The 27985-nt window shown below is 33.8% G+C and overlaps 1 protein-coding gene, 2 long non-coding RNA genes and 1 pseudogene across 4 annotated transcripts; 1 reads left to right on the top strand and 3 right to left on the bottom strand.

The window, feature by feature from the left end:
• Positions 1–412: 412 nt before the first annotated feature.
• LOC147405014 (uncharacterized) lies at positions 413–2953 on the bottom strand. The gene is made up of 5 exons (XR_015177272.1): positions 2794–2953; positions 2276–2573; positions 1645–1914; positions 1443–1538; positions 413–845 (listed from the first exon to the last, which is right to left on the bottom strand). It is a non-coding gene; the product is annotated as an uncharacterized LOC147405014 (long non-coding RNA).
• A 6691-nt stretch (positions 2954–9644) lies between these two features.
• On the bottom strand, positions 9645–10304 carry LOC147405013 (tropinone synthase pseudogene; annotated as a pseudogene).
• A 2451-nt stretch (positions 10305–12755) lies between these two features.
• LOC147405012 (uncharacterized) lies at positions 12756–20452 on the bottom strand. 2 transcript variants are annotated; one of them, XR_015178036.1, is made up of 4 exons: positions 20186–20452; positions 17040–17129; positions 16505–16859; positions 12756–13481 (listed from the first exon to the last, which is right to left on the bottom strand). It is a non-coding gene; the product is annotated as an uncharacterized LOC147405012 (long non-coding RNA). The 2 variants fall into 2 exon arrangements; XR_015178037.1 differs by lacking the exon at positions 20186–20452 and adding an exon at positions 17244–18464.
• A 993-nt stretch (positions 20453–21445) lies between these two features.
• Positions 21446–24155, top strand: LOC147405011 (cytochrome P450 CYP82D47-like). Its single transcript, XM_086437791.1, has 2 exons — positions 21446–22390; positions 23291–24155. Exons 1-2 carry the CDS (start codon positions 21470–21472, stop codon positions 23924–23926), a joined length of 1557 nt encoding a protein of 518 aa, XP_086293917.1. The 5' UTR covers positions 21446–21469; the 3' UTR covers positions 23927–24155.
• The last annotated feature ends 3830 nt before the right edge of the window (positions 24156–27985 follow it).

Raw genomic sequence — 27985 nt, 5'->3', positions numbered from 1 at the left:
TCTCTTCACCATAGTGATCATTCTCACAAAAAACCAGCCCATTCTGAAATAAAAAATGTTTAGCTCTTTTTAGGGCCTTCGAACACTTCCCACATATATATTAGAGTTCACTTGCACTATGTGAAAAAAGCTCATATTTGACGGTCTTAATCCGTCAAATTTCTCAAAATTTGACGGACACTCCTGTCAAATATTCTCTTGTAGAATTTTTTTTTTGATGGTCCTGGACTATCAAATTATTAGAGAATGGGCTTAAAAAAAAAATTCCATAGAGTATGACCGTCGAATTTGGAAGTTTAACAAATAATTGCACGATCCTCTAATTTACCAATCACAATGAACGAAATAATAATAAAAAAAATCAGAAAAATAAAAAAACAAAAGAAAAATCATAAAACAAGAATATGATGGGCATCCATATTGACTGAAGAACAAAGAAGAGAAAACTGAATCAATATTCATGTATTAATATTTTAAAATTGAAATAGACCTAGCTTCACATTAAATCAAAGAAAAAAGAAGAGAAAATTGAAGAACAAAATCTGGAAAATCTCAGTAAGATGAGAAAATAAATTCGGTGGCCCAATTGATTTCCTTCATTGACATGCACTTGTTGATTGTTTTTTTGCAATTGTGACCTTCTTCGCAGCCTCTTTTAGATCATCCATTGCCACATTGGCAACTTCATCCCGGCCTTTGAGCTCGATCGTCTCACGATAATCACCCTCACCTTTGCAATTCGGTTTATAGCTGCATGGAAGATATGGCTTACAAGCAATGTGATAACAAAGACCCCAACTGATGCCATTATTGTTGTCCAAGGTGGGGCAGGTTTTTACTTAAATCTGCAATGAAAAGAAAACAACTTCAATCATCAAGAGTTTATGGTGCCAAAAATTTAGTACTAATTCGTTCTCTTCATTAGGCACAATTGCTAACCTGTAGTGTATCTCATGCTTCCGAAATGGATCTCCAAAATCAAGTAGGACAAAGAAGATAAAGCAACAAGGGGTTAAAGGTCTAATCAAATGAGAGTATATTAATATTAGTAATATGTAATAATATTTATTAATAGGTGTTTGGGTTTTGATTTATTTGGTTCTGATCAGGTGGATATGATAAAGAAGATAAAGCAGCAAGGGCTTATGATCTAGCAGCCCTAACATACTGGGGTCCCTCTGCTACTACCAACTTCTCGGTTACATACCGTTTCCTGAAATATATGAGAGTATGCAACTCAACTGAGGCCCGACTTGCCATTTGTGCATTTCTATGCCGATAATTCAAATCTAGAAAACAATACCCCAACATTACAAGCATAATACAAGGGAAATTTTCTATCTCGACACTATTGTGCTTAGTGTTGACATGCATTTCAGACAGAAAGTTGTCATCATATAGCAAGCAATAAAGTTGGAAGGAAAGGGGAGAGATTTTCTTACTGTCAGCAATACTAGTGAGTTGGGATCTGTCTTGGAATATTGGTGGAAGGTTGTATATCCCTAAAGTTGCAGCAAGCAGCCTGTGCACAATGACATCTGTAGGAAAGTGAATCTAATCAATTTAATTCCTTCAATCCCTCATACCAGTTAGATTCTTCAGAAACAATATATAATTTTAACTTCATTAGTATCTCTGATTTACCTGCATATCTTCTTATGGGAGATGTGAAATGAGTATAGAGGGGTGTGGCAAGACCATAATGGTGGAATTCTGGAGGGCTGAAATCTCCACTACAGAAGTAAACTACATAAATGTGTAGAACACAATCAAGCAACACATTTTTCAAACTTTATATAGCCAACAAGCAAAAAACCAAACAAAATTCAGATTCATTAATTCCAGGGGACTTATCTGAGTCATGCATCTAGTTGCTAATATACGGATCAACTTATTGAACTACGGATCAACACCCTATAATAAATTTGTGTTAATGAATTAATTCCCCTAATTTACATGTAAGCTTTTAAAAACAGAACCTGGCTATTTGAAGAATAAAACAATGCAAAACTAAATTAGTGGCAAGTAATTTTATAATAGACAGGCACCTGGTTTAGACATGATAACAAACGATGTGTGACAAGCCAACATATACACTCTGTTACTAGTTACTTTCCAACAAACGAAAAGGAATAATGTATTGCCATTTTGACTAGTGTAAAGCTTGCAAGGGGTGGTGTTTAACACAGCATATTCAGGGAGGGGAAAAAAAAGAAACCTTGTTACATAAATGGTAAACGTACAAAAGCCAATGAATTGGAAAGATGAACCTTACCACAGCACGATCAAGTGAATCAGCCAAAGCTTTTGAAGAAGAAACATCCAAATCCAAGCAACAGCAGCAGCTGTACGCAGCAATGGTTCGAGTGATGGTAGCATTCCGATTTCTTTAGATACAAGTTTCTTTTCTATAGTAAGGATGATCAAAGAATATTCTAAATTGATCGACTACAATCATCCAATATAAAAAGGAGATGAAACCAACTCACCAAGATTGAAACACAATTGTTGTACTGTGCATTGCAAAATTGCAACGATAGTCTTCTTGTCATTGCCTTGATGATATTGTAAATCTGAAACACTTGGTGTTTTTCAAATTTCAGTTAGAATTATCAGATTAGAATGGTACTTCTTGTACAAATATCTCTAATAGTGACTAGAATTGGACCATGATCCCTGTTCAACTCAATTGCTAGTCTATATGTGGAATGATTAAAATGGTGGGTTTAGATTGATCTTAACTAAAATGAAGAGTTAGTATGAGTCAAAAGGAATTAAGGTTCAGAGTTAGACCTTTCTTTTGTTTGAACCATCAAAGAGTGGAAGATCGTCTTTAGTGTGAAACAATGCCCTTAGAATCTTTATATTGTCAATGTGGATTGTGTCGAAGAGGCGCACAAGTGTCTGATAGGCTTCGAGGTGTCTCTTGTCATCTACATCACATTGTTATCTCTTGTCAGTCTCCAAAGTTTTTTCGATTCTATCATGTGTATATATGTGTGTGTGTGTGTGTGTGTGTGTGTGTGTGTGTACTCATATAGATGGATTGGTTGTACTCACCTATGAAGGATATCACTACCAATGACCAACTCCCAGTCTGGATCACTAGTCAGAAATGTGTCTCCCCATGAATCTGAGCAACCAATCCATCTATATGAGTACACACACACACACACACACACACACACACAATACAGCAATATAAATCAAACTAAATCAGGCATTCACTTGATGTGTAGGATTTTAGTATGCAAATAGAAACCATGTCCCATCACCTTACATGCATACTATACAGATGAAGCCTATGGGAGTTGAAACAAGATCTGCATTCCAAATCCTTCTTATAGCTAAACCTGAGCAAATGCCCTACCAAGTTCAATTATCCCTGTTGTTTGTTGGAGACTACCTTCAAGAGTTCCAAGGGCATATTCCACAACCCAAGCAAAAATTCCTTCATCGGTGACTATAACAATCATATGCCATTTAATAGTAAGCTTCTAGACTGTGGACAAAAGTCTGAAAACAGATTGTAAATGCAGAAATTGGACGATGTAGGGTTTTTGTTTTATATAAATAAAATTTATTGAGAGGTGGGATGTAAAATCTTGAGAATATGGTTAAGCTATGAAGTAGTAGTTATTCTGACTAGGGAAGGCATGCAACAACATGTATTGCTAAAGTTATGGCATTGCTTAATATAGGCATGGATTTAGAACTCTAATATTAAATGAAAGAAAGTTTAGCCAATTAAAAAGGCACTCAAATCTTAAGATATATCTAAATTCTTACATCAGAGCTTATAATGATCGTGACATCTAATATCAAGCTTCTAATATGTTTCCAATAGACTTTTAATTAATTATTTTGAAGGAACGGTGAAAACATTTCCTTTGTCCATGTCGCAATAAGTGGTATGTCCCCCAACTATATGTACATTCTGTAATAGTATTCAAAACACAATAAAAAAAATATACTATTTTGAAGAATGTCAAATAGTTTTCTAACAGTAATTTATATTATAAATAAAAATACAATAAAAGGAAACTAATCTCAATAAGAAAACTCTAGAACAATTTTGTTAAATGAGATATCCCAGTTCCAATCCAATGGTGTTGGCATTTTTTTTTAATTTATAAAAGCAGCAATTAAATCTGGGTACTTTGTCTAATTAATTAAATTAGAAAACTCTTCCTATTAGTAAACTCACCGTCGAGGTCTGCAAGGCGATGACAGAGAGAAAATCTTTGTAGACTTTGATTTTCTAAGACTTTTCTAAAGAAGGGAAGAGAAGCAGAGAAGGTGCAGAGTCCTGAGAATTCAGATAGTCCCTTGTCCACATTGGCCTCCGCACACCACCCCATCAAAGATTAAACAAAACCCATGTCTCATATAATCATACTTTACTAACTAAGATGCTAATAATTAAGAACAACACATTATAACTATAAGTGACCAGTAAAATCTATTACACATATAATCATGTATATATAATAAAGAAAAATATAAAAAAGAAATTGGATATTTGGTCTATCTTTTCTTGGAATTTTTCTGCCTTCACTGACTAGCACTCTATGAGGGATTCAGTGATGATCTTTTCCAAGCCTAGTTCTTTTTTCTTATCCAAATTCACAACTTGTAGTGTCAATGTGGACCTCTGCAGGTCTGAATTTGAATATTTTGGGATTGCCTCAGTCGAGTAGTCTCGATTTTTTCTTCTAACCAAGGCAGTGCCTTGTGACAGATTTTAAACCTTGAGATGATCTCCGGTTAGCTCCTTTTGTTTCAGCTCCGAATGCATAGATTATCCCATCTTGAACATGGTCAAGTCAAGAATAAAGTTTTTGACATGTATATCGACATAACATGTGCGGGCACTAGATGTATGATATTTTCTTGATTCCTATACTTATATTTGTCTATCCAAATTCCAGATTCTTGAGTAATTTTATCAAATCACGTCGGATTTTTTTATTTTAGATATAATCCATTGAGACTCTTGGGGAGGTTTTATGGCTCCTGGGATTTCAGTTAAATGTTTGTAAGTTGTAACTTGTGAGCAATGAAATAGTTAGGATCTTCTTATTCTTAATATTGAGGAATATAAGAAGAGATTAGAAAGAAAATTGAGAGGGTCACACATGTCTCACGTCTATGGCTTTTACAAGCTTAACCTTGCTAGTGAATACCCGATATGCCTTTGGACTGTATTCAGTGCTCTTTCCATTAACTACACACGCTTAAATTTACAACTGCTCTATCCCTTATATGCCTTTCTGATGTTCTATCTAAAATTGTATAATTTTTCTAAGTAGCTTTCTTAATTATTGAATGATACTACTTTCGTCTGTGAGACAACTCTAGTAAGAAAGAAAATGGACATAGAAAATAAACTAAACATTAAAATTCTCTATTTAATGCCTTTGTGTAAAAATTTAGGTCTTCACTAAACATCTAAAAAATCAAAATCTCATGCTTCTGACTGACAAAGCTATTTTCCATTATGTTTTGGAGTGGCTTTTTTGTCATACAGCAATATTAGACCTTCTCACCTTTTTCTGCAATTATATGAAGGTTGTTGATGGGAAGCTTTCATAAACTAGCTTATCTAATAGCACTTGATTCTTGCTACAAACACTTATGTGCTAAGTAAGTTTCCATAAAGAATATACATTCTCAATAACCTATAGTATAAAATAAGATCCTTAGGTCTGCCAAATCCATGATTTAAGTTCCTAGCAACTAAATCATGTGAAAAGATGGATGTCAACCTTGTAAATTAATTAGGATTCTAAGCAGTCCCAAGAACCCACAAACCCATTACGTTAGTTAAAGATTTCATTTCCAATCATCTTATTTTTTAACTAACAGAAAAGACACTCTCTAACGTGGTAGTATGCACAAATCCATTATTATTTTTTTCTTGTATCTCGAGGAAAAAATAATGGTTCTTTGCGCACTTTCACATCAGTGTCTTTTTGTTTTACTCAGTCTAGAAGGGCTCTTTCCATTGAGTCATTCTAAAAGCAACAATTAAAAGCAAAACCATATCCTCACATTTGAGGTGTGGGACCAACAAAGAAATTTCCAGCACATACATGTATGCGTGTGTTAGTGATGAACCAAAAGTAATCTGTCTTCGGAATTTATATTTACATATCTTCATCATGGAGATCATCAATGATAAAACTCAGCTAAATCTGAAAATTCTATCCTACAAAACTAGTTATAAAGTTATAAAGTAAAGACCATTCCTTTAAATGTTATTTGAGACCACTTTTCATATGGTTGGATTCTTTGGAATGGGCTAAGTAATGCTTTTCTGTGAGGATGTCATCCAAACAAGAAATCAGACTCAATTTGAAGTAGTCCCCCCCCCCCCCCCCCCCTTCCCCTTCCCCTTCCCCTTCCCCTTCCCCCAGACCACATAAAGATCTGTGTGAATGCACTTATTCAAATTTGTGATTTTTGATGAACTTTGAAGCTCAACAAAGAAAGTAGGCCTGTCAAGAACTCAGCATTATTCATCAAACAAAAATTAACTGATTACGTTAGTAAAAGTATGCAATGAGGCAATCTCTTATGGCCTACAGTCACCTTCGTCATCAATTGAAGGAACTGATCCCTTTACCGTCCATGTTTGTTTTGGGGTCTTTAGGTCACCCTAGGAACATTGATGGTCTTTTCTTTGTTGACATACTACAATGCATAAAGATATACAGCTAGGATCACATTGACATACTACAATGCATAAAGCTGAAATGGGACTACGGGGAAATATTTCTCCAATGTCAAACTTTTCAAAGAGCTCTAAGAGAAATGCACTTACAATGATTGACTGCAAGTATCTTCTTTGAAACAAATCCGGCATTCTGGATTTTGGAAGGTGTTGAAGTGATTCTATATAATCCTGGAAAGAAACAAAATTATTAGTCCCTCACACCGACATTCCACAAATGATCATAAGTTGTAAAACACATAGAAGAATGTAAGCAGTAGTGATCTTTTATTTTTACATATTTTTGAATTAAGGTGAGTATGTAGATCCATAATTTCAGTAACCCACTTTTGTGTTGCAATACTTCTAACCTGATTTAATGTCGTCAAGGTTCCTCAAAGATTCTTGGGGTGCTATTTCAGTTATGAACATGGGTACCTGTTTATCGATTTAGTAACAACATTAAGACTAAAAGTAGAATTTTGAAGATTTAGAGAAATACACTTTAAGCGAATAGTCAATATGGATCCAAAAACTAAGTACAGCATAACAAGACACCCAAAAAAGAAAAAAAAAATACAAAGTTATTGCGACTACTTGGAGAACCCTGTTTTTGCCATTTAATTGTATTTATTTCTATATCTTTTCTTAAGATTTATAGGAGGGTATTTAGAAGGTTCTTCTCTCTCTAAAGCTTTAAGAGAGCATAGGAGGGTATTAATATCAAAAGCATTTCTAGCTTTTCTTGGGTGAAACTAGTTGGGGTTGCAGGGAAATGAAGAGGGAAATACCGCTTTATTGCTTTTCTTAGAAGATTTTTCCAAGTGTACTATTGTTCTAGGTCATATTCACATTTTTCTTTTCTCATCTTTAATCATAAAAAATCATCCCATTCCAAAACTTCTAACCCCATCAAAAATGATTTACAAAAATTGGACGGTCTAAAATTTTTCAACTTGTAAACATGGGGCTAGAAGTTTCATAATGGGCTGATTTTTGGCGAGGATGATCTCCTCACCATAGAGATCATCCTCACAAAAAATCAGCCTATTTTGAACCTTTTTAATCATATAAGACAAAAACATTGTACCTTTATGTGTCTACGGAACCCGACCCCTATATATATATATATATATATATATATATATATATATATATATATATATATATATAATATATATATATATAGGGTCACGTTCCTAAGACTCATATTGAGACTCACATTGCGACACACCGTTTTGTCTTATATGGGAAAAAATGTTTGGAATGAGCTGATTTTTTGTGAGGATGATCTCTGTGATGAGGGGATCATCCTGGCAAAAAATCATCCCATTCCAAAACTTCTAACCCCATCAAAATTTATTTACAAAAATTGGACGGTCTATAATTTTTCAACAAAAATTGGACGGTCTAGAAGTTTCATAATGAGCTGATTTTTGGCAAGGATGATCTCCTCACCATAGAGATCATCCTCACAAAAAATCAGCTCATTCCAAATATTTTTGCCCATATAAGACAAAACGGTGTGTCGCAATGTGAGTCCCAATATGAGTCTTAGGAACGCTGTTCATATATATATATATATATGTATAAGGTTTTTAGCGACGACCACCGACAACCAGTCTGATTGTCGCTATATGTATTTGCGACGGGTTTTCCCCTATAGCAAGGGTCAACAATCGCTGCTATATCCCTATTTTATTGTAGTCAACCTTCAAATTAATGGAGGATGAGAGAAATTTGATAGTCCTAAGCCATCAAATTGGGGAATATAAAAAATTTCAACAACCATGGCCGTCCCCATTTGGTTTCTAAAATTTCTGGGCACGTCAGATTTTCTTGTCAAAATTTTCAATTTTCACATGGTGAATACAAGTAAACAACACTCAGCCTTCCCTCATTATATGTTCAAATGTTTGGATGTTTTATAGTTAAAAATCAGAGAAACATATTTTAAAACACATGTACAAATAAAGGAAAAAAAATCTGAAAAATAGAATTAAACTAGTGTCTGACTAATTAATTAAGTTTTTGGATTACTCCTCAACTCGATTCTTAATACATAACATGAGTTTGGGTCCAAATATCATTCCATTTATCTATTATCAATATATTAAATGGGGTTCTGAATTTCTGATTCTCCTCTAGTCAACTTTGGCTCAAAATCAAATCGTAATCAAACAGAACCAAAACAAGTACTAGAATCGGAACCCAAAATATGAACCATTCGGTTTGCTTCCTTTTAATAAAAAATTGTAATTTAAATTTAAAAATAAATAAAAGAAGAATCCATATGATGATCTCTCCATAAAGACCACTTCACAAAAAATCTTCCTAATCCAAAACTTTTAAGTGAGTAATTTTTCATATATTTATATTATAACCCTTTTGTTTATAAGATGGCACATGCCCAAGTATTAAGAAAGGTTAAATGGGCCCTAATGCCTGTCTACCCTTGGGTCCTGTTCTGTCCTGTTATATAACCTCTTCAGGCTCATCAAAAATTAACTATATCTTAATTTTTGAGAGCCCAAATTGAGTTCATAAAGCTTGTCTTAAACCTGAAAAATTGGTCCCGCTCATTATCTTAATTCTTACTAACCATGTTTGCTTGAAGAGTGATTCTGTTGCAACATTGCTAGTTTGATGTCAACATTGTCATGTTAAGGATCAATTACACACTTTGGGTCGAAAGATCTATTATCTTATATTAAATGGGGTTTTGAATTCTGATTCTCCCCCAGTCAGGTTAGACCCAACAAAAGCCATATGGTGGTGGTGACATGAGGTGACCAAGGCTTAACTTAACCATGGCTTCATCTTTAATACCATCGGTCTTCTTATAGTATATTCATATATGTCTTCTTGGAACATATTGATCTGACATAAAAATATATACGCTTCTATCTATCCAGTTACATATTTAGCATTACAACTTGACAGGAAGGCGTGGGGTGAGTAGGACTTCTAGAGGAGTTGCTTTTGGCATGCTAATGCCTAAGGACTCGGTCATGTCAACTGGCATATCCAATGGAGTCTTCAAATTGAATCCATGGAGAAAATGAGCAAGCGTTAATTGCATAATATGAAGACCGAATGTGATACCTGGGCACCCTCTTCTCCCAGAACTGAATGGAATGTACTTGAACTGTTGACCCTTAACATCGACATACCCTTTGTTCTCGAGAAATCTCTCAGGCTGGAACTTTAACCATGTACGTGCATCCCGATATAACTTCCAAAGGTTGATGAGTAACCGCGTCCATTAGAAACATGGTATCCACCAATTTGACGATCTTCCATGGCTTCATGAGGTATTGCAAGTGGAACAGGAGAGTGTACCATGGCTTCATGAGGTATTGCAAGTGGAACAGGAGAGTACACTCGTAATGTTTCCTTAACGATCGCTTGTAGGTAGACTAGGTTCTTGATATCCAATTTTTCCACATGTCTCTCTCTACCAACTTGGATGTCCATCTTGGGCCATTTTTAATACTCAAGGATTTTTCAGGATTAAGGATAGGGCCCATGTCAGGGTGATTACTGTAGTGTCCACCGCGTAAGATAAGAGTCTGCAATATATTTCCATCTAAAATATTAATGCAAATATTAAAAATGAGAGAGTATTATTAGAAATTAGGAGAATTGTAAAACTAGTAGAGTTTTTCTAAATAATAAGAGTAATTTTAAATTAGAAAAAAAGGAAATCATTACGTAAGACATAGATAGATAAAACAACTACAAAAAAAATTTCCTTGCTAGCTTAAAACTCAGATCCAAAAAAATAAAAAGTTCTTTTGGACTTGATCTAAAGTTTTGAAAATTGCTAGTTACCGAACTTTCACCTAACTCCAAAATTTAACATTAAAATTAGAATTCAACGGTGATGATTTTTTGGATTTTTTTTTTCTTCATAATTCATAGAATTTTGTCCTCTCACAACATGAAAAAAAAAAAGCTTAAATTTAACTTCCCAAGGCCGTCGAATTTCATAAAGTTACAACGCGTTTTGTCTTATATGGGAAAAAAATGTTTGGAATGGGCTGATTTTTTGTGAGGATGATCTCTATGGTGAGGAGATCATCCTCGCCAAAAATCAGCTCATTATGAAACTTCTAGCCCCATGTTTACAAGTTGAAAAATTTTAGACCGTCCAATTTTTGTAAATTAATTTTGATGGGGTTAGAAGTTTTGGAATGGGATGATTTTTTGCAAGGATGATCCCCTCACCATAAAGATCATCCTCACAAAATGTCAGTCTATTCCGAATCTTTTTAACTATATAAGACAAAAATGTTATAGCTTTATTAGTAGCTTTATATATATATATGTGGATTAGGATCCCTATACACATAAAGCTACAACATGTTTTGTCTTATATGGGAAAAAATGTTTGGAATGGGCTGATTTTTTGTGAGGATGATCTCTATGGTGAGGAGATCATCCTTGTTAAAAATCAGCCCATTATGAAACTTCTAGCCCCATGTTTATAAGTTGAAAAATTTTAGACCATCCAATTTAATTTTGTAAATCAATTTCGATGGGGTTAGAAGTTTTGGAATTGAATGATTTTTTGCAAAGATGATCCCCTCAGATCATCCTCACAAAAAATCAGCCCATTTCGAACCTTTTTGCCCATATAAGATAAAAACGTTGTAGCTTTATGAGTAGCTTTATGTGTCTAAGGAACCCGAACGTATATATATATATATATATATGGGAAATGTTCAGCACCCTAAGTTTTACCACACACTTTAACAAACGTTTTTTGTCCTACATGGGTTAGAAGTTTTGGAATGAGCTGATTTTTGGTGAGGATGATCTCTATGATTAGAAGATCATCCTCCTCAAAAATCAGCCCATTTCGAAATGTTTAGCCCCATGTTTACACGTTGAAAAATCGTGGACCGTCCATTTTTTGTAAATCAATTTTGATGGGGTTAGAAGTTTTGGAATGAGCTGATTTTTGGTGAGGATGATCTCCTCACCATAGAGATCATCCTCACCAAAAATCAGCTCATTCCGAAACTTCTAACCCATGTAAGACAAAACGCGTTTGTTAAAGTGTGTGGTAAAACTAAGGGTGGCGAACGGGACCGCTATATATATATATATATATATGGTGAGGAGATCATCCTCACCAAAAATCAGCTCATTCCAAAACTTCTAACCCCATCAAAATTGATTTACAAAAAATGGACGGTCCACGATTTTTCAACGTGTAAACATGGGGCTAAACATTTCGAAATGGGCTGATTTTTGAGGAGGATGATCTTCTAATCATAGAGATCATCCTCACCAAAAATCAGCTCATTCCAAAACTTCTAACCCATGTAGGACAAAAACGTTTGTTAAAGTGTGTGGTAAAACTTAGGGTGCTGAACATTTCCCATATATAGATATATATATATATGGGGGGTGGTTCAAGAGACATATGTAAAAACATATGTAAACATAATGGTTTTCCAAAATATGGGTTAGAGATTTTGGATTAAGCTGATTTTTTGCGAGGATGGTCACTATGATGAGAAGATCATCTTCAGAAAAAGCAGCTCAATCTGAAACTTCTAAATCCATCAAAAGTGATTTACAAATTATTGACAAAAATTGACTGTCCACATTCTAAATCACTTTTAATGGGGTTAGAAGTTTCAGATTGGACTGATATTTTTTTCGGATGATCTTCCCATCATAGAGATCATCCTCACAAAAAATCAGCTCAATCCAAAACTTCTAACCCATATTTTGAAAATTTATTAATGTTACATTGTTTTTATATATGTTTTTTCATATGTCCCTTGATCCGTTCCCATATATATATATGACTTATAGCGACAGTCGCTATAAGGTATTTTGTATGATATATATATACATATTAGGCCTTTAGCTACAGTCACTAACCGTCGTTATAGGGTTTTTAAAAAACAAATATTTGGTCTTTAGCTATGGTCACGGCCACTATAAGAACTTTTGAAAAAAATAATTGTTGTTACAACTGCCCCCCTCACATGTTGTTGAACATTGAAAGTACCCATGTTTTGAAATTGATGACCTAAACCCCAACTACCCAAATGAAAAGACCCAAATGCCCCCTCGTCTTCAACTTTCATAAATTTAATTATCAATCCAAATTCTAATATACAATTTGAAACTACAAAATATATTATCACTACTTATTACAATAACTTTACAAAAATATCCTCACATACATTAAGTTGAGAATTTTTCAAACTAAAAATCTTATCCACTTTCACGTAAAGAAGTGCGATATAAGGTTCCGGTTTGAGGTCACTCCAACACGACTCAACAAGAAATTACAGTTGATCAAGACCAATAACAAAAGCTTACAATTTATCTCTTCAACTTATGAGCAACTCAAGTATGGGATTGTGATCGTACAAATTCCTCTAGCCAACCCCATACTTCTAGAGCTGCGGCTCTGTCATGTTGTCTCTTATTCTTGCTAATGCTGTGCACATAGTATGCTAAAAGACAAGAGAGAGAGAACATAGGCATCAACCCGTGGCTCAGTAGACTAATATGTATGTGTGCAACTTTGAGGTTGTGGGTTCGAGTCAAGCTTACCCATTAAAATAAAGAAACACATAACATATTCATAAATTTACATTAATGCTAGTCAACATTTAAACAACTAAGGAGCTCTAGAAGAAGCATTTGCTCACCGAGATGATCTTCACATCCCACTGTTTCATCATCTTTGTAGACTCCACACTGTCATCTTCAAAACGTATGAAAAACCATATAACTGCATAAGAGATACATTTTACATCAATGTATTGTTTCTTTTGCCCAAGTCTAATCTCGTCAGACAAGAGACACTATTCACAAAGATAAATGTATATAATGAACCTCAATGAGCAATTCTTGGGAAAGAATTTATAAACAAAAAGTAAATAACACAAAAAAAGAAAAAACTATTTAATCATTCTCATTTAAGATTTATGTTCTAATTTCAAATGCACTTCTTTTAAAAGATATAATATGTATTGAGAATCGAATGTCCTCCTTCATTTATTAGTAGAATTCCCTCTGTGAACCTCATGATGAAAAAAAATGAGCAATGATTACTTATTTTCATCATGCGACAAGCCCATTGGCCAAAGAAAAAAAAGAGTTCCAAGCTCATGATGAAAAAAATGCTCAAATCCAATCTATAGCATTCACCAATCCCTTGTTGTTTTGCTATACTTCCACTTGAATCCTCCAATGAGCAACTTGAGGAATGTCAGACACTCACCCAGTAATGAGAGTGTGAGAATGTCATCACAATGTAAAAATAGCCCAAATTTGATGGACCAAGGGGTAGAATTGGTGTCGAATTTTTCATTGTCAAATTTTATTTTTTCGTCGGGTCAAAACTATCCAATTAATTAAGGATGAGAGAAATTCGACATCTCTAAGCTATCAAATCTAGGAATATCAAGAATTTCGACGGTCCTAGACTGTCAAAATTCAATTTCTAAAATTTGTGGGCCTTAACTATCAATTTTTTCTGTTGAATTTTCTAGCTTTCACGTAGTGCATTTTTGAGATTAGTGAGCTAAGGGTCCATTTTCACTTAGTAAAAACCTTGCACTGATCCACTATTACCATCATACTACCTGTTATATAATTACCCAAGTTTTATTATATGTTGGACTGCAGCCTATTAAGAATAAGATAGATCTATTGAGTGTTCTATACTGCATACATTAGCACGTTCTACATTGTCAAATACAACAAAACAAGTAGGTATTCCTAGGGCATATGCAACATTTTGTGTACAACACCTCCTAATATGAGAAGTATCCTCTTTCCAAATATATGGTCATTTACTTGTCTTATTGCACTTGTCTTAATTGTGATTGTAAAAATGAAGTGTATATACAATTGAGCATATGCAGATCTTCTAACATTTTCTATCACAATGTTTTTAGAGCCTCAAAAGGGAAATCAAAAGTGTTCTCTCTTTATATTTGGTAAACTATCCTGGATGAACTACTAATAATAAACCTTTGAATGTTATAAAACTAGTTTAATGGACATGTACTGATGATGCATTATTCACGATGATCATGTTCAAGTGCCCAATCTAAAGATTAATTCGTCCGTTTGTAACTTAGACATAAAAAATTACAATGCATAACAGATGATCAAAAAACATGTACCTATTTATAATTTGGATTATAGAACAAATATAGTATCCAAACAATTGAGCAATTTTTTAGCTAATCATGTACTTCTTTCATTAGATATCGACAGTATTGAGAAGATGGTAACATTACTCAACCATCTAAGAAAAAAGTATACACCACAGTAAGAAGTTTTCATCACAAGTTCCATGTGTCAGAAGAATAATGCACGTAAAAAATAGCTACTGGAAGCAAGTGTATTATTGTAAGATTTCAAAAGAAATCAGTACCCAAAAGCCACTATAGCTGTAACGACTTGTATTTTGGAACAAAGCCAGCCATCTAAATTAAGGGTAGCCAACACTGAAAATGTATTGGGAAAAAAGCTGTAAAATACACATCAAAACCTTTAAATTCATAATTGGAATCATAGACAAAATTGTAATGCTCCACCGTACAAGAAAAAAATTCTTCCATGTACATGTCATCAACAATCAAATAACTGATTTAGACAAATTTAAATTTGTACTTCTACCATAGTTGGGAATCTTAAATGATGTTTTGTTTCTCTATTTGTTTGTTTGTTTCCTCACATGCTTTGTCTCTAGACCATGTCTCCATGCATTTAATGGATGAGTGTAAGTCGTCCATTCCATTAAGGGGGTATAGGGGCACATTGTTTACCCATCCATTTTAAAGTATCAGGATGATAATGAGGAAATTTTAAACATTAGAAGAGAGAGTGGCCACAATAATAAAAAGAAACAGAAACGCATGTGGTAATTTAAAACCTTAGAAGTAGCACTCAGAGGACTGTTTAAAAAAAGGTGAAACACTTATAGAGTAAAGTCTATGGTCTAGTTCAACAAGCTCTTAGTGTCAAGAATATTTTACTTTCAATTTACATCATCAGTAATCAAATACAATAGAACAAAATAAGGGGGGTCCACACACAAATCATCAATTTAGTACTTAATAGATTATGCACAGAATAATCAACCAATAGATTTCTGCAGGCTTTGATGTGCATACATAGATGCACAAAACAAGATAATCAAATGACCAACCCACAAAGCCTTATCCAAACTATTTGGGGTTGTCTATCTAACTCTGTTGTTCTAGTTTAGCAGGAAAAAACATGGTGTTTGACCTTTCATAATATAAAGGAAATTCAGATGCACTGTTGAAATATCCATAGTTAAATACTTGAATATCTGCACAAAACAGAGGCCAATTAAATATCAGCGCAAAACAAGTAAAGATGGAAAGCAACAAAAGCACTCTGTTTCTTTCCACCAATAAAAGCACTTAGATATTTGTGTTGTTGATATACAACATTCTGAAATCCAGGTTTAGGAGGCATAAACAAGTATTTCGTATCCTTTTAACCATAGTACCAAGGGGTTATGGTTAACTAAAAAAGAATGAATTCTAAAAACTAAAAGCAAATGCTGACCAACCAACCACACATCATTTAAGACTAGCAAGTTCATTAATTATCAGGTCCTGCTTGGTCAGTAACAAAATTCAGAGCGATATCGCAATCAATATGCAAAAGATGACCAAAACAAGCTGTCATCATGTATGAATGTATTGCATGTGTAGGGGTATGTGTGTGTGTGTGCGCATACAAGAGAGGGAGAGACATACTACTTACAGTCAGTAAAATCAGGTATTAATCTTTCAGAGCTATTTTGTGAATCATGGTTTCTTTGTGGATTTGGTGGCAGCTCTTCTCAACAAGATTGAGCACTTTCTCCAAGTTTGTTGCCCATGAACTGAGAATTTCTTTGTTGTCCTTTGTCTTCTGAAAACACATTATTCTCATTGGCTTGTCTATCTTTGGTGGCAGATCCCAACACGCTATCCTTGTGATGTATTGGCTATTCGTTTTATGAGGAATCCTCAAAGGAATTTCTGATTGTGCCTTACATAGCCTTACTGATACAATTACTATCCCAGAGAAATGTAAAAGATATGATTCTTGACATCCTCAAACTCTCCAATATAACCTGAAAATTTCACTTACAATTAGTCATCAAGTCATTCAAATAATTGGGATTATTCAAATATGCCCAATTACATAACAAACTGAGATTTTTTATTTATTTATATATATTTTTTTGTACTTTTGCAACTTAGTTTCATGCATGCATTTAGTTTAAGTATAACTTGTGTGTGAGTGGACATACTCTATAAGTAAGTGGCATTCTTTTTGTTTGAGCCCATGTCAAGGGTAGACTTCCATTATTGTTGGACTCATATATGGCCTTCTGCTCAGCCTGGAAGAAAAGAAAATAGTTAATTATGATAATAGCTTAGCTTTTGACTAAATTCTCTAATTTAGTTTGAGATAAGAAATTTAAGCTAATTAAAGAGAATGGTGGAACTCTTACTTTTACAGGTTCTAGAAGTTTGGGTCATCATGGAGGAATTTTGGAATCCATGTTAGAACACTAGCTGCAGATTTCAAACAATCTTCGCCAAGAGAACAAAAAATCACATGAGGTATCCAAGACATTAGAATATCCACCATCACATGGTACCAAGTTTGTTGACAGTTTACGCATGTTCTCTAGAGTCTAGAGAATAAAGACTACAATGCCAAATATGTCCAGATTTCACCTAGAGCTACTCCTGAAAACTATGCTCTATTAACCTTCAATATCACACCAAATTTGACAATTACTACATTGGATAACTATTTTCCCAAAGTACTCCAAAGCAATATAACATTTTTAAATTCCTTCATCAATCTTTTTCTAAAATCCTAAAAAATTATGTCCCTTCTCTCCATTTATGCCCCCCAACACACACACACACACACACACACACACACATGAAAAAAAAAATAGTGGGAAATAAGTTCATTGTTTGAAGCATTCAATGAAAAGCCTTTAGAAGATTAGCTTTCCCAACAAAAGCACCATAATTATATAAATTCACAAAGAGACAATCACCATAATGAGTTTTAGAGAATTAACCTTGATAACAAAAGAGAAAACTTTGTGATCCAAAGAAATTATTATAAGAAGATTAAGATTCATGGCTACTTATGAATTACTAAAAGGATCGTAGGACAGACATATCATTTCATCTATGAAGATTTTACACTTTCATCAACGGGTGACTGCGAGGGGAATAATTTAATCCAATAAAAGTGTCCAAGTTTAATAATAATCACATTACTGGAATAACTATAACAAATAAGCCCAAATTCAAATATATCTATAATTTAAAAAAGAAAGGAAATTCAAATCTAACTAGAACAGAGTTTACCTTCAATGACATTCTATCATAGACCTAGAACTATCTAAAGAGAAAGAAAGAATGCTAATCTCTAAAACAAAATGTCTCTATTAATGGTGAAATTAACAATAGACTAAGCCAACATGCCAATCATAACCCCTTACAAATATAACATCTCTCACATCCTTCTCTTCTTCCCTGCCTTCAGGATTGGAACTGATATTTTATTAGATTCCTCGCAAAATTGGAGAGGTTTATGATTTTTATCACTCTATAGCTCAAGGCGTTGTTGAAGGCATCCTCTCCAAGTAAATACCTCTAGGATGATATGTATTTAAAAATTCTACCCATGAAATCTAATTATACTTGTTTTTGTTCTCCTGGACAATCGTGATTCAATTTTTTCTTCGAATTGAAATCAAAACAGATTAAAAAATTGCATTAAGTAGTACATGAAATTGAAACAAAAATTGAGATTGAAAACAATGCAAAAGGGCTTAAAGAGATCAAATTAACCTTTGCAAATCATCATATTACTAAATAAATCTCATTTTAACTTAATTCATATAACAAATCATGGTTCGTGGATTAAAAAATAAATCGATTAACACTAGAAGATGACTAAAAAATATCAATGTGAATCCTAAACTTAGAGGAGATTATCCAACTTATATCTCAAATTCATCACAAAGCATGATTAAGTTTAAACTCATCTAAGCATGAATCATCAAAGTTAGAATTGGAGGTACAAATTGGATGATTTCACCTTAAGAGGCTTCACAAAAACATAATCAAAGCAGGAACAATGGAATTAAAATAGTAATATTAAGATTAGCTAGCTCCGACGTTATTGACCTCTTTAAGGAGAATCTAGTCAATCATTGTGAGGAGTAAGTTGCAGCAATAGTAAAATAAAGAAAATATGGTAGAGAAGAGAATGAGATAAGTCTATGTTGCAATTTAATTCTCAACTTGATGATTTCTCATTAGAGTTACAAAGAAAATTTAAAGAAGAAAAATGAAAGAAAACACTATTGAGATCTCACTTCTACTAGAATTCTTTCTCTCAAAGAAAACTCATAAAAATACAAAGAATTTAGAAGAAGAAGAGGGATCAAGAAGGCTCAAGAGGGACCTCTTCCTTTAGGGACAACTCCTCAATTTATAGTTTTTCTAATTTGGTTATTGAGTTGGGTTTTTGCTTGAGTTGATTTGAGAAGGGCCTTTAGTTACAACAGCTAAAACATTTAGAATGTTTAGTTCGAATCTCAAGGCATAATTCCTCGAGATTACCATGGAGCACTAGGGGTCTACCGCCGCACGGTGACATGACGACGATATACTCTGATAGATGCTCATTCTTGGCTTGTATATTGTAACAAAAATTGTTATAAAAATATTTACCTCCGAATTTTACCTTTTTACCTACAAATAGTAAGAAAATCTATTAGTTTCAATAATTTGGCAAATTAATATAATTTATGTTTATTTTGGACAAATAGCAATTAGGTGTCGATAATCCTTATGTAATTACGGTCCCAAAAATGGTTTTATGGGACCTTGTCAATACATGATCATAACTAACTATTACATTACTTATTTAAATTTATTTTTCTTACAAAATTAGCACAAAAATCTTTTACAAAATGAAGCTTACTTCAAACTTATTCCCTCCACCCATTACATACAAGCTTAGTTAATCTGAACTTAAAGCAAATAAATAAAAAAATTAATACAGATCTAAGAGTCAACTCGATGATCTGAGTGAATTCTCATATTTGATAACCAAAATTAGGGAGTGGTGGTCACCTGAAATCTGATTTCGTCTAATTGAATATTAGTTAACTATAAAAATGAGAAATTAGGGTTTTGGTTTGAAACTGAACCAAAAATTGAATTAAAATTATCGAAATTGGAATTTTGGTTTGAAATCAAACCAAAATTTGAATCAACGCTGTAGAAATTAGGATTATACAGAAAAATCAACAAAATATCAATAAAATATGCAGGAAAACAAAATATGCAAAAAAATCTAGGGTTTAGGGATCGATTGGAAAGAAAGATTAACAAATTATGTAGGAAAACATACCTTAATTTTGGAGGTGGAGATCAGATCGGATTTGTTTAAATGGAACCCTCATGCATTTGAGAGATCAAGAGAGAGAGAGAGAGAAAAATCAACATAGAGGCAGAGAAATCTCCTTGACAGAGACAGATCTGTCGAGTATGAGATGAGAGAGAGATAAAGGCTTCGTTTTCGGACTTGAGAAAGAGACTGTTTTCAAGAGAGAAATAGATCAGCAGAGATGAGAGAGAGAGAGATACTGTTTTCGAGTTTCAAACAAGAGAGAGAGTGACTGATTTTGAGTTTCAGACGAAAGAGAGTCTGATTTCGAGTTTGAGATGAGAGACAACGAGAGTGAGTTAGTGAGATCAGCCCAAAATAAAGACCTTATAGCGACTGCCAAACTTTGACTGTCACTAAAAGTTGTTGTTGTAGCTGATTTTTCCTGTAGTGTGTCGGTTTGTCGAAAAACGAAATTGACAATGAAAAATTTGACACTTAGTCAATAGAATTCTATGAAATTCGACGGCCTAGGGCCATCAAATATGGATTTTGATGTATGATTCTGAAGCATACAGATGTACGATACTTGTCAAGTCAAGAGAGTCGATTGAGTGTGCCACGTGGGATAGTCACATTACCATAACTCATTTCTTAAATATAAATCATCAAATAGAAACTCTTTTTTTTTTTTTTTTTTACATTGAAGCCTTCAGCCTGTCACGTACCAGATTTTAGGATCCACGACCTGGCACATGACCACAATGTACCAACTTTACCATATACTTAAAAAAACCATATAATGATGTTTAATTCGCTCAAGTCCGACAACTCTTACTAAGTTGGTAAGGATTTCACCCATATTAAGGGTCCTTGGACTCACCATGTGGCATCCAAAAACATGATGGATGCTTCATCTTTGTTAGGTGGGCGAATGGCCACCTCTAGTCTTTGTGTAGTTCCGCCCGTGCATACGTCAATCCAACTTCAATCCTTTTCAAGGAAGGATATAAACTAACGTTCTCGACCACTCGTGCTAGCTAACCCCAGGATTTTAGTGAGCTACCCAGCTGGAATAATAAATGTAGACTGCAGAACCTGTACAGAAGTTCGGTAACATTGCCTTACTCAATACACATTTTTAGCCATGTGTGCATAATCAGATCAGTCAGCATTAAAGAGAATGCCACCTGGCAAAAAGAAAACGTAGAGTTGGATAATATTATCGAACTCCATGAATAGAAGTTTCTGTATATAAGAATATAAGAAGAGTGTAGTCTTCCAAAGATCACAATTTCCTTAAGTACCATGGCTCTAGTGGTACTAATTGGTGGTCTTGTTGCCTTAATCTTTTTCTACAATCTATGGAGAATGAGTACTAAATATCCTAAAATTAAAGACATTAAAGCCCCAGAACCGGCCGGTGCATGGCCTGTTATAGGTCACATTCATTTGTTACTAAGCAAAGACCCAATTGCCTTGGCCCTAGGAGCCATGGCCGATAAATATGGCTCGGCCTTCACCTTTCGGCTCGGTGTGTATCGGATACTTGTCTTGAGTAATTCAGATCTCATAAAGCAATGTTTTACCACCAATGATCGAGTTCTTGCTACCCGTCCAAGTACTGTTCACGGAAAGTACTTAGGCTACAACTATGCACTATTCGGGATGGCCCCTTATGGACCATATTGGCGTGAGATACGTAAACTTGTCACTCTTGAACTTTTATCTACCCGACGTCTTGAGATGTTCAAGCACGTGCCAGCCAGAGAGGTTGACATGTCTACAAAAGAATTGTACTTGCAATGGGTGAAGAAAGGAGAGCGATCAATCAAGGTTGAGATGAAGCAATGGTTCGAGGACATTACTTTGAATGTGATCACAATGTTGATGGCTGGGAAGAAATGTTCGGCCCAAGATGGAGTTCGGGCTTCAAGTGCCCGAAAGGCTATTACGGAATATATGTATCTTTCGGGGGTTTTTGTTTTGTCAGATGCACTTCCATATCTCGAGTGGCTAGACATGCATGGGTATATAAGCTCCATGAAGCGTGTCGCCAAGGATATAGATTACCTTATAGAAAGTTGGCTACTAGAAGAGCGTAAGAAGAGTTTGTATGGTGAGAAGGAAGGCGGGCATAATTTCATCAGTGTGATGTTATCTGCCCTGGCGGGGGATGATGACATATTTGGCTATGATCGTGATACTGTTATCAAGGCAACTGTGTTGGTACCTTCTTCAAACTAAACCAAAGCTCAGTTTTCCACTAGGCGTTCCCTTGGGGTTAGAATTTAATCATACATGTTCATACATTGCAATTAAATTGAACAATGCACCGTTTTGGTCATTTTCCAATTTTCATACACCATTTTGATAATTTACTTTCAAAAGGGTAATTCATCCAAACATGCACCAGAAATTGAAAATTCATCGACAATTGAAAATTACCAAAATAGTAATTTAGCGTTTTGGTAAATAAGTTATTTTATCAAAACAAAAAACTTTGAAATGAACAGTAATTTTTATAATTTCCGTACCAAAAATACTCTTTTAATTTTGTTTTATAAAACAATATCTATATACTTTATTTAAATAGCATTGATTATTTCCATTATCAAAAGAAAAAACATAACAATGGAAGAATTTAGAGTCCAAAACAGTGATGTTTCCATCTGGGGTTGGGATCCCATGATTCCTAAGAATGACTCATGAAAAGCACACTTGATCCCAACCTTTTAAATGCAAAATCCAATGGTTGAGATTTATCCTTGAGATATATATCTCTGAGATTTGTGTTATCAAGATACACAAAAATCTCAACCATTAGATTTTGTGTTTGAAGGGTTGGGATCATGCGTTTTTTTCATAAGCCATTCATAGGAGTCAAGGGATCCTACCCTTCAATCTATTTACTTAAATGGGTGATATGTATGCTGTTTTATAAAACAAAATTAGAAAGGTATTTTTGGTATAAAAAATACTGTTTATTTCAATTTTACCATTTGGGTAAAATAAATTATTTACCAAAATGGTAAATAACAGTATACATTCTTCATAATTAATTCTAATAATTGTTATTTTTCTTTTAATTATAACCATTTAAACATTTAAGATGATATTTGTTTGCAGAATCTTATCATAGGTGGTGCAGACACTACAGCAATCACGCTAACATGGGCCCTCTCCTTAATCTTGAACAATCCTCGAGTATTAAAAATAGCCCAAAATGAATTGGACATCCAAGTTGGGCAAGAAAGACAGGTTGATGAAACAGATATCAAGAACTTAGTGTACCTCCAAGCTATCATCAAGGAAACATTACGATTATACCCTCCTGCCCCAATTTCAGTACCTCGGGAAGCCATGGAGGATTGTAAAATAGGTGAATACTATGTTCCTAAAGGGACACGATTAATTGTGAACCTTTGGAAGCTGCATCGGGATACACATACATGGTCAGACCCGGACAAGTTCCAGCCAGAGAGATTTCTCAAGAACCCAGGAGATGTTGATGTTAAGGATCTACAATTTGAGTACATCCCATTCAGCTTCGGCAGAAGAGGGTGCCCAGGTATCAAATTCGGCCTCCATATCATGCAATTAACACTTGCTCGTCTGCTCCATGAATTCAATTTGACAACCCCATTGAACAAGCCGGTCGACATGACCATGTCCTTTGGCCTCACTATGCCAAAAGCCACTCTACTAGAAGTCCTACTCAACCCACGCCTTCCCATTAACGTGTATGAACGACAAAATAAATAGTCACTTGGATAAAACAACATAGTTATTATGTAAAAATACTTTCTAAGAAAAATATATGAATATCAATGTCAAATACTGTAAGGATCTTGGTGGTATGTATTTAAGATGAAGCCACCATTAAGTTGATATATCCTTAGCGATCACCTCATGTCACTATTGTAAAATTCATAGTTTTATTCATCTATTTTGTTAAGGACAATGTTTGAACTCAAAACCTCTTAAGTGTTGTTTGTAAAGTATAAAGATTTTTTTAATTGGTGGAACATAAACTCAAAGAGTTTTTCTCTTTTTTGTATAAGTTAAAAGTCAAAGATTCTTTTTTTTTCTTTTTTGGTCATGAGAGTTGTAGAGACAACTCTTCAAATCTTTAGTCCCACATCAGATAGATATAAAAATAATTTTCAACTTATAAATGATCCCTCTCTCTCTATTGTTTGAGTGTGAATGAGAAAGAGAGTGGGCATCGTGCACACATGGGGGTCACAGGCACTGTGGGACTGCAGCCCATTGTGTTTGAGATCAATCCATCGGAAAACCATAGTATGCGTGTGTGCATGTGATGCGCACACAGGGGGGTGCAAAGGCACCAAACATATTGGATACAAATGGGTATTAACAGTGATCTATGAGTTAATGTGTTGATCATTCAGTTTCTCCAACGTTTAGAAATGAATTAAGGCTCAAACGTTAGGCTTTTAAACCGTTGGGTCTATTACCTATAAAAATATATCGTGCCCTAATATTTGAGAGACACAGAAAAATATTTATAATCTCTCTTTTCTTCTATAATCTACTATTCTCGTAGAGATAACATCTTGCATACGTTTTACTTCTTGTACAACATTAGATCCGATCAAGTTCATCGTAAATCTACTGTTTTCGAGTGCTAGCAAACAGTGATTGCTGAGACACTTGAGACTTCCTAAAAGCTGGAATGAATACAAGATTAATTTGAGGCAGAAGAATAAAGATAAAACCCTTGAAGACCTCATTGTCCACATCAACATAGAAGACACTAGTAGATAAACAAAGAAAAATGGTAAGGTGAAACAATTTATCACCAAAGACAAGCTCGTAGAAGGAGACTCTCAACTATCTAGGTTCAAATCTAAGACGGTGTTCAAAAAAGAGAGATCAATGACAAAGAACATTGTTGGCTTTAAGAAGCTGAAAAGCAATTGTTTCATGTGTAATAAACCTGGTAATCATGCAGCTAGATGCAGATTCAAGAAGACTAAGGAAAAAAATTGAAAGGGGACAATGTGAATCTGACAAAAATATATGATGACACAATAATTGCAGTTATCTCAAAAGTCAACCTTGTGAAAAATTCTAAGGAGTGGATTGTTAACATTGGTGCTAGGAGGCACGTATGTGAAAATAGGGAGATGTTCACCTCCTACAATTTTGTGAGAGATGAAGTGGTCTATTTAAAAGACTCAAAGACATCTCAAGTTGCTAGAAAAGGCAAAGTGGTTATCAAGTTAACTTTTAGGAAGACGCTAGTACTCACTGATGTCTTACATGTTCTTGCAATTAGAATAAATTTTGTATCTAGTTCTCTCTAGAACAAAGTCGATGTCAAACTTGTATTTGAGTCCAACAAACTTGTTTTGACCAAAAACGGGATATTTCTAAAAAAAGGTATTGTAATGGAGATTTGTTTGTACTCAATGTCATGAATGAAAATCCATCATCTTCTATATATCTTATTGAGTCAATTTCTTTATGGCATGCTAGACTAGGTCACACCAATGTAGGAAAATTCAAAAATTGAAGAACTTAGGTATTTTATCCAATTTAGAAATTAAGGAATTAGATAAATATGAGATTTGTATAAAATCAAAATTTACACAAATCACAATATAACATATCAAGAACCTCTTTAGAACTTCTTAGTCTTATTCATAGTGATCTTGGAGATTTTAGAAATCATGAGTCTAGAGGAGGTAAAAGGTATTACATTACTTTTATAGATGATTATTCTAGATTTACAAGAATCTATCTTTTTATAAAAAAGAAGCAGAAAATATATTTTTGAAATATAAAAATGAAGTAGAAAATCAGTTAGATAGGAATATTAAAAAATTAAGATATGATAGAAGATGAGAATATGATTCTAATATCCTTAGTCAGTTTTGTGAACAAAATGGCATTATACATGAAGTTACGCCTCCATACTCGCCTACGTCAGATGGAATAGTAGAAAGGAAAAATAGATCTCTTAAGAAAATATTAAATGCATTACTTATAAACTCTGGAATTCCTAGTAACATGTGGAAAGAGGCTATTTTGACTGTATGTCACATTACTAATAAAATTCCTCATAGGAAATTAGGAAAAAAATCTTTATGAGCTTTGGAAATGCTATGCACCTAAGTTAGGTTACCCAAAAGTGTGGGGATGTTTATGTAATGTATGACTCCTAGAAATAAAAAAGATGAAAGTATGACCTAAAATAGTTGATTGTGCATTTTTAGGATACTTTGAAAATAGTACTTCATATAGCAATGTCATTAGATCTTAACCTTAAGATCTAATGAAGATGATGTTGATAGCAATGTCATCATTAAAGCTAGTGATGTTAAAAGTTTTAAGGACATTTATTCTATGAAGGTTAAAACCTTTTTAAGATCTAATGATAAAAGAAAAATGGTGAAAAAAGGAGAAACGCCAATCCTTGATCTTTTTCTAAAGAGATTAATCCTAATGTTGTAAAAGAAATAGAACCTAAAAGGAGTAAAAAAGTTAGAAAAGAAACCAATCTGGGAGATAATTTCTATATTTATTTAATTGATGATGATTCGTTATCTTATCAAGAAGCGGTGACATCTCCTAATGTTGTTTGTTGGAAAGAAGCCATTAATAGTGAGTTATAGTCAATTATGTTAAATCATACTTGAAAATTTGTGAAGTTACCCAAAAGTACCAAGCCTATTAGAAGCAAATGGGTATTTAAAAATAAATTAAGATCAAATGGATCTATAGATAAGTTTAAAGCAAAGTTAGTCACCAAAGGATTTAGACAGAAGGAAGGGATAGATTACTTTGACACATACTTTCCAATTACTAAGATTTCTACTATTAGAGTATTAGTAGCCTTATCTTCGATTTACAAATTAGTTGTTTACCAAATAAATGTCAAATGACATTCTTAAATGGTGATTTAGAGGAAGTAATTTATATGGAACAACTTGAAAAGTATGTGATTCCTGACCAAGAGAATAAAGTGTGTAAGTTAGTAAAGTCCTTGTATGAGATAAAACAAGTACTTAAACAAGGACATGAGAAATCTGATTCTATGCTAAAGTCTAGTGGATATATTTTTAATGATTGTGATATGTGTGTGTATAATAAATTTAGTGGTAAGACTAGTGTAATCATTTGTTTGTACGTAGATGATATGTTGATTTTGGGAACAAATCTAAAAATATTTGAAGAAACTAAATATTTCCTAAATTTTAAATTTGAGATAAAGGATTTAGGAGAAATTGATGTCATGTTAGGGATTAAAATAATTAGAAAAGATGAAGGATTTGTATTGTCTCAAAGTCACTATGTAGAAAAAGTTTTAAAGAAATTTGGACACTTTGAAAGTGTACCTGTTTTGACTCATTTAGATCCGAACATGAAATTAAAAAAATATATAGGTGATAATCTGTCACAAAATAAATATGCTAGGATCATAGAAAATTTAATGTATTTGATGAATTTTATTCGTCCAGATATAACTTTGTTGTAGGGCTGTTAAATAGGTTTACTAGAAATCCTAGTAAAGACCATTAGACAACATTAGTAAGAGTTTTAAGGTATTTGAGAGGAATCATGGACATCGACTTACATTTTAGTGAAAGCCCAACTATGTTAGAAGGGTATAGTAATGCGAATTGGATCTCAAAATCTAATGAATCCAAGTTCACTAGTGATTATCTTTTCATATTATGTGGAATTGTCTCTTGAAAATCATCCAAGCAAACATGTATGGCTAAATCTACAATGGAATCAGAGTTCATTGCATTAAAGTAGACACATTCGTCTTAGACATAATGTCGTCAGGCA

This window comes from Akebia trifoliata, chromosome 4 (assembly GCF_017979445.1).
Source record: "Akebia trifoliata isolate Shusen 1 chromosome 4, ASM1797944v1, whole genome shotgun sequence".
NCBI classification, from domain to species: Eukaryota; Viridiplantae; Streptophyta; class Magnoliopsida; order Ranunculales; family Lardizabalaceae; genus Akebia; species Akebia trifoliata.
Note: the sequence above shows the minus strand (reverse complement) of the source record. Positions and strands in the feature narration are given on the sequence as shown.

Bases quoted from the DNA above. Each gene is read 5' to 3' on its own strand.
- LOC147405011 (XM_086437791.1), top strand. From the start codon at position 21,470: ATGGCTCTAGTGGTACTAATTGGTGGTCTTGTTGCCTTAATCTTTTTC. The intron at 22,391-23,290 runs GTACCTTCTTCA...ATTTGTTTGCAG, and splicing joins TTATCAAGGCAACTGTGTTG to AATCTTATCATAGGTGGTGC.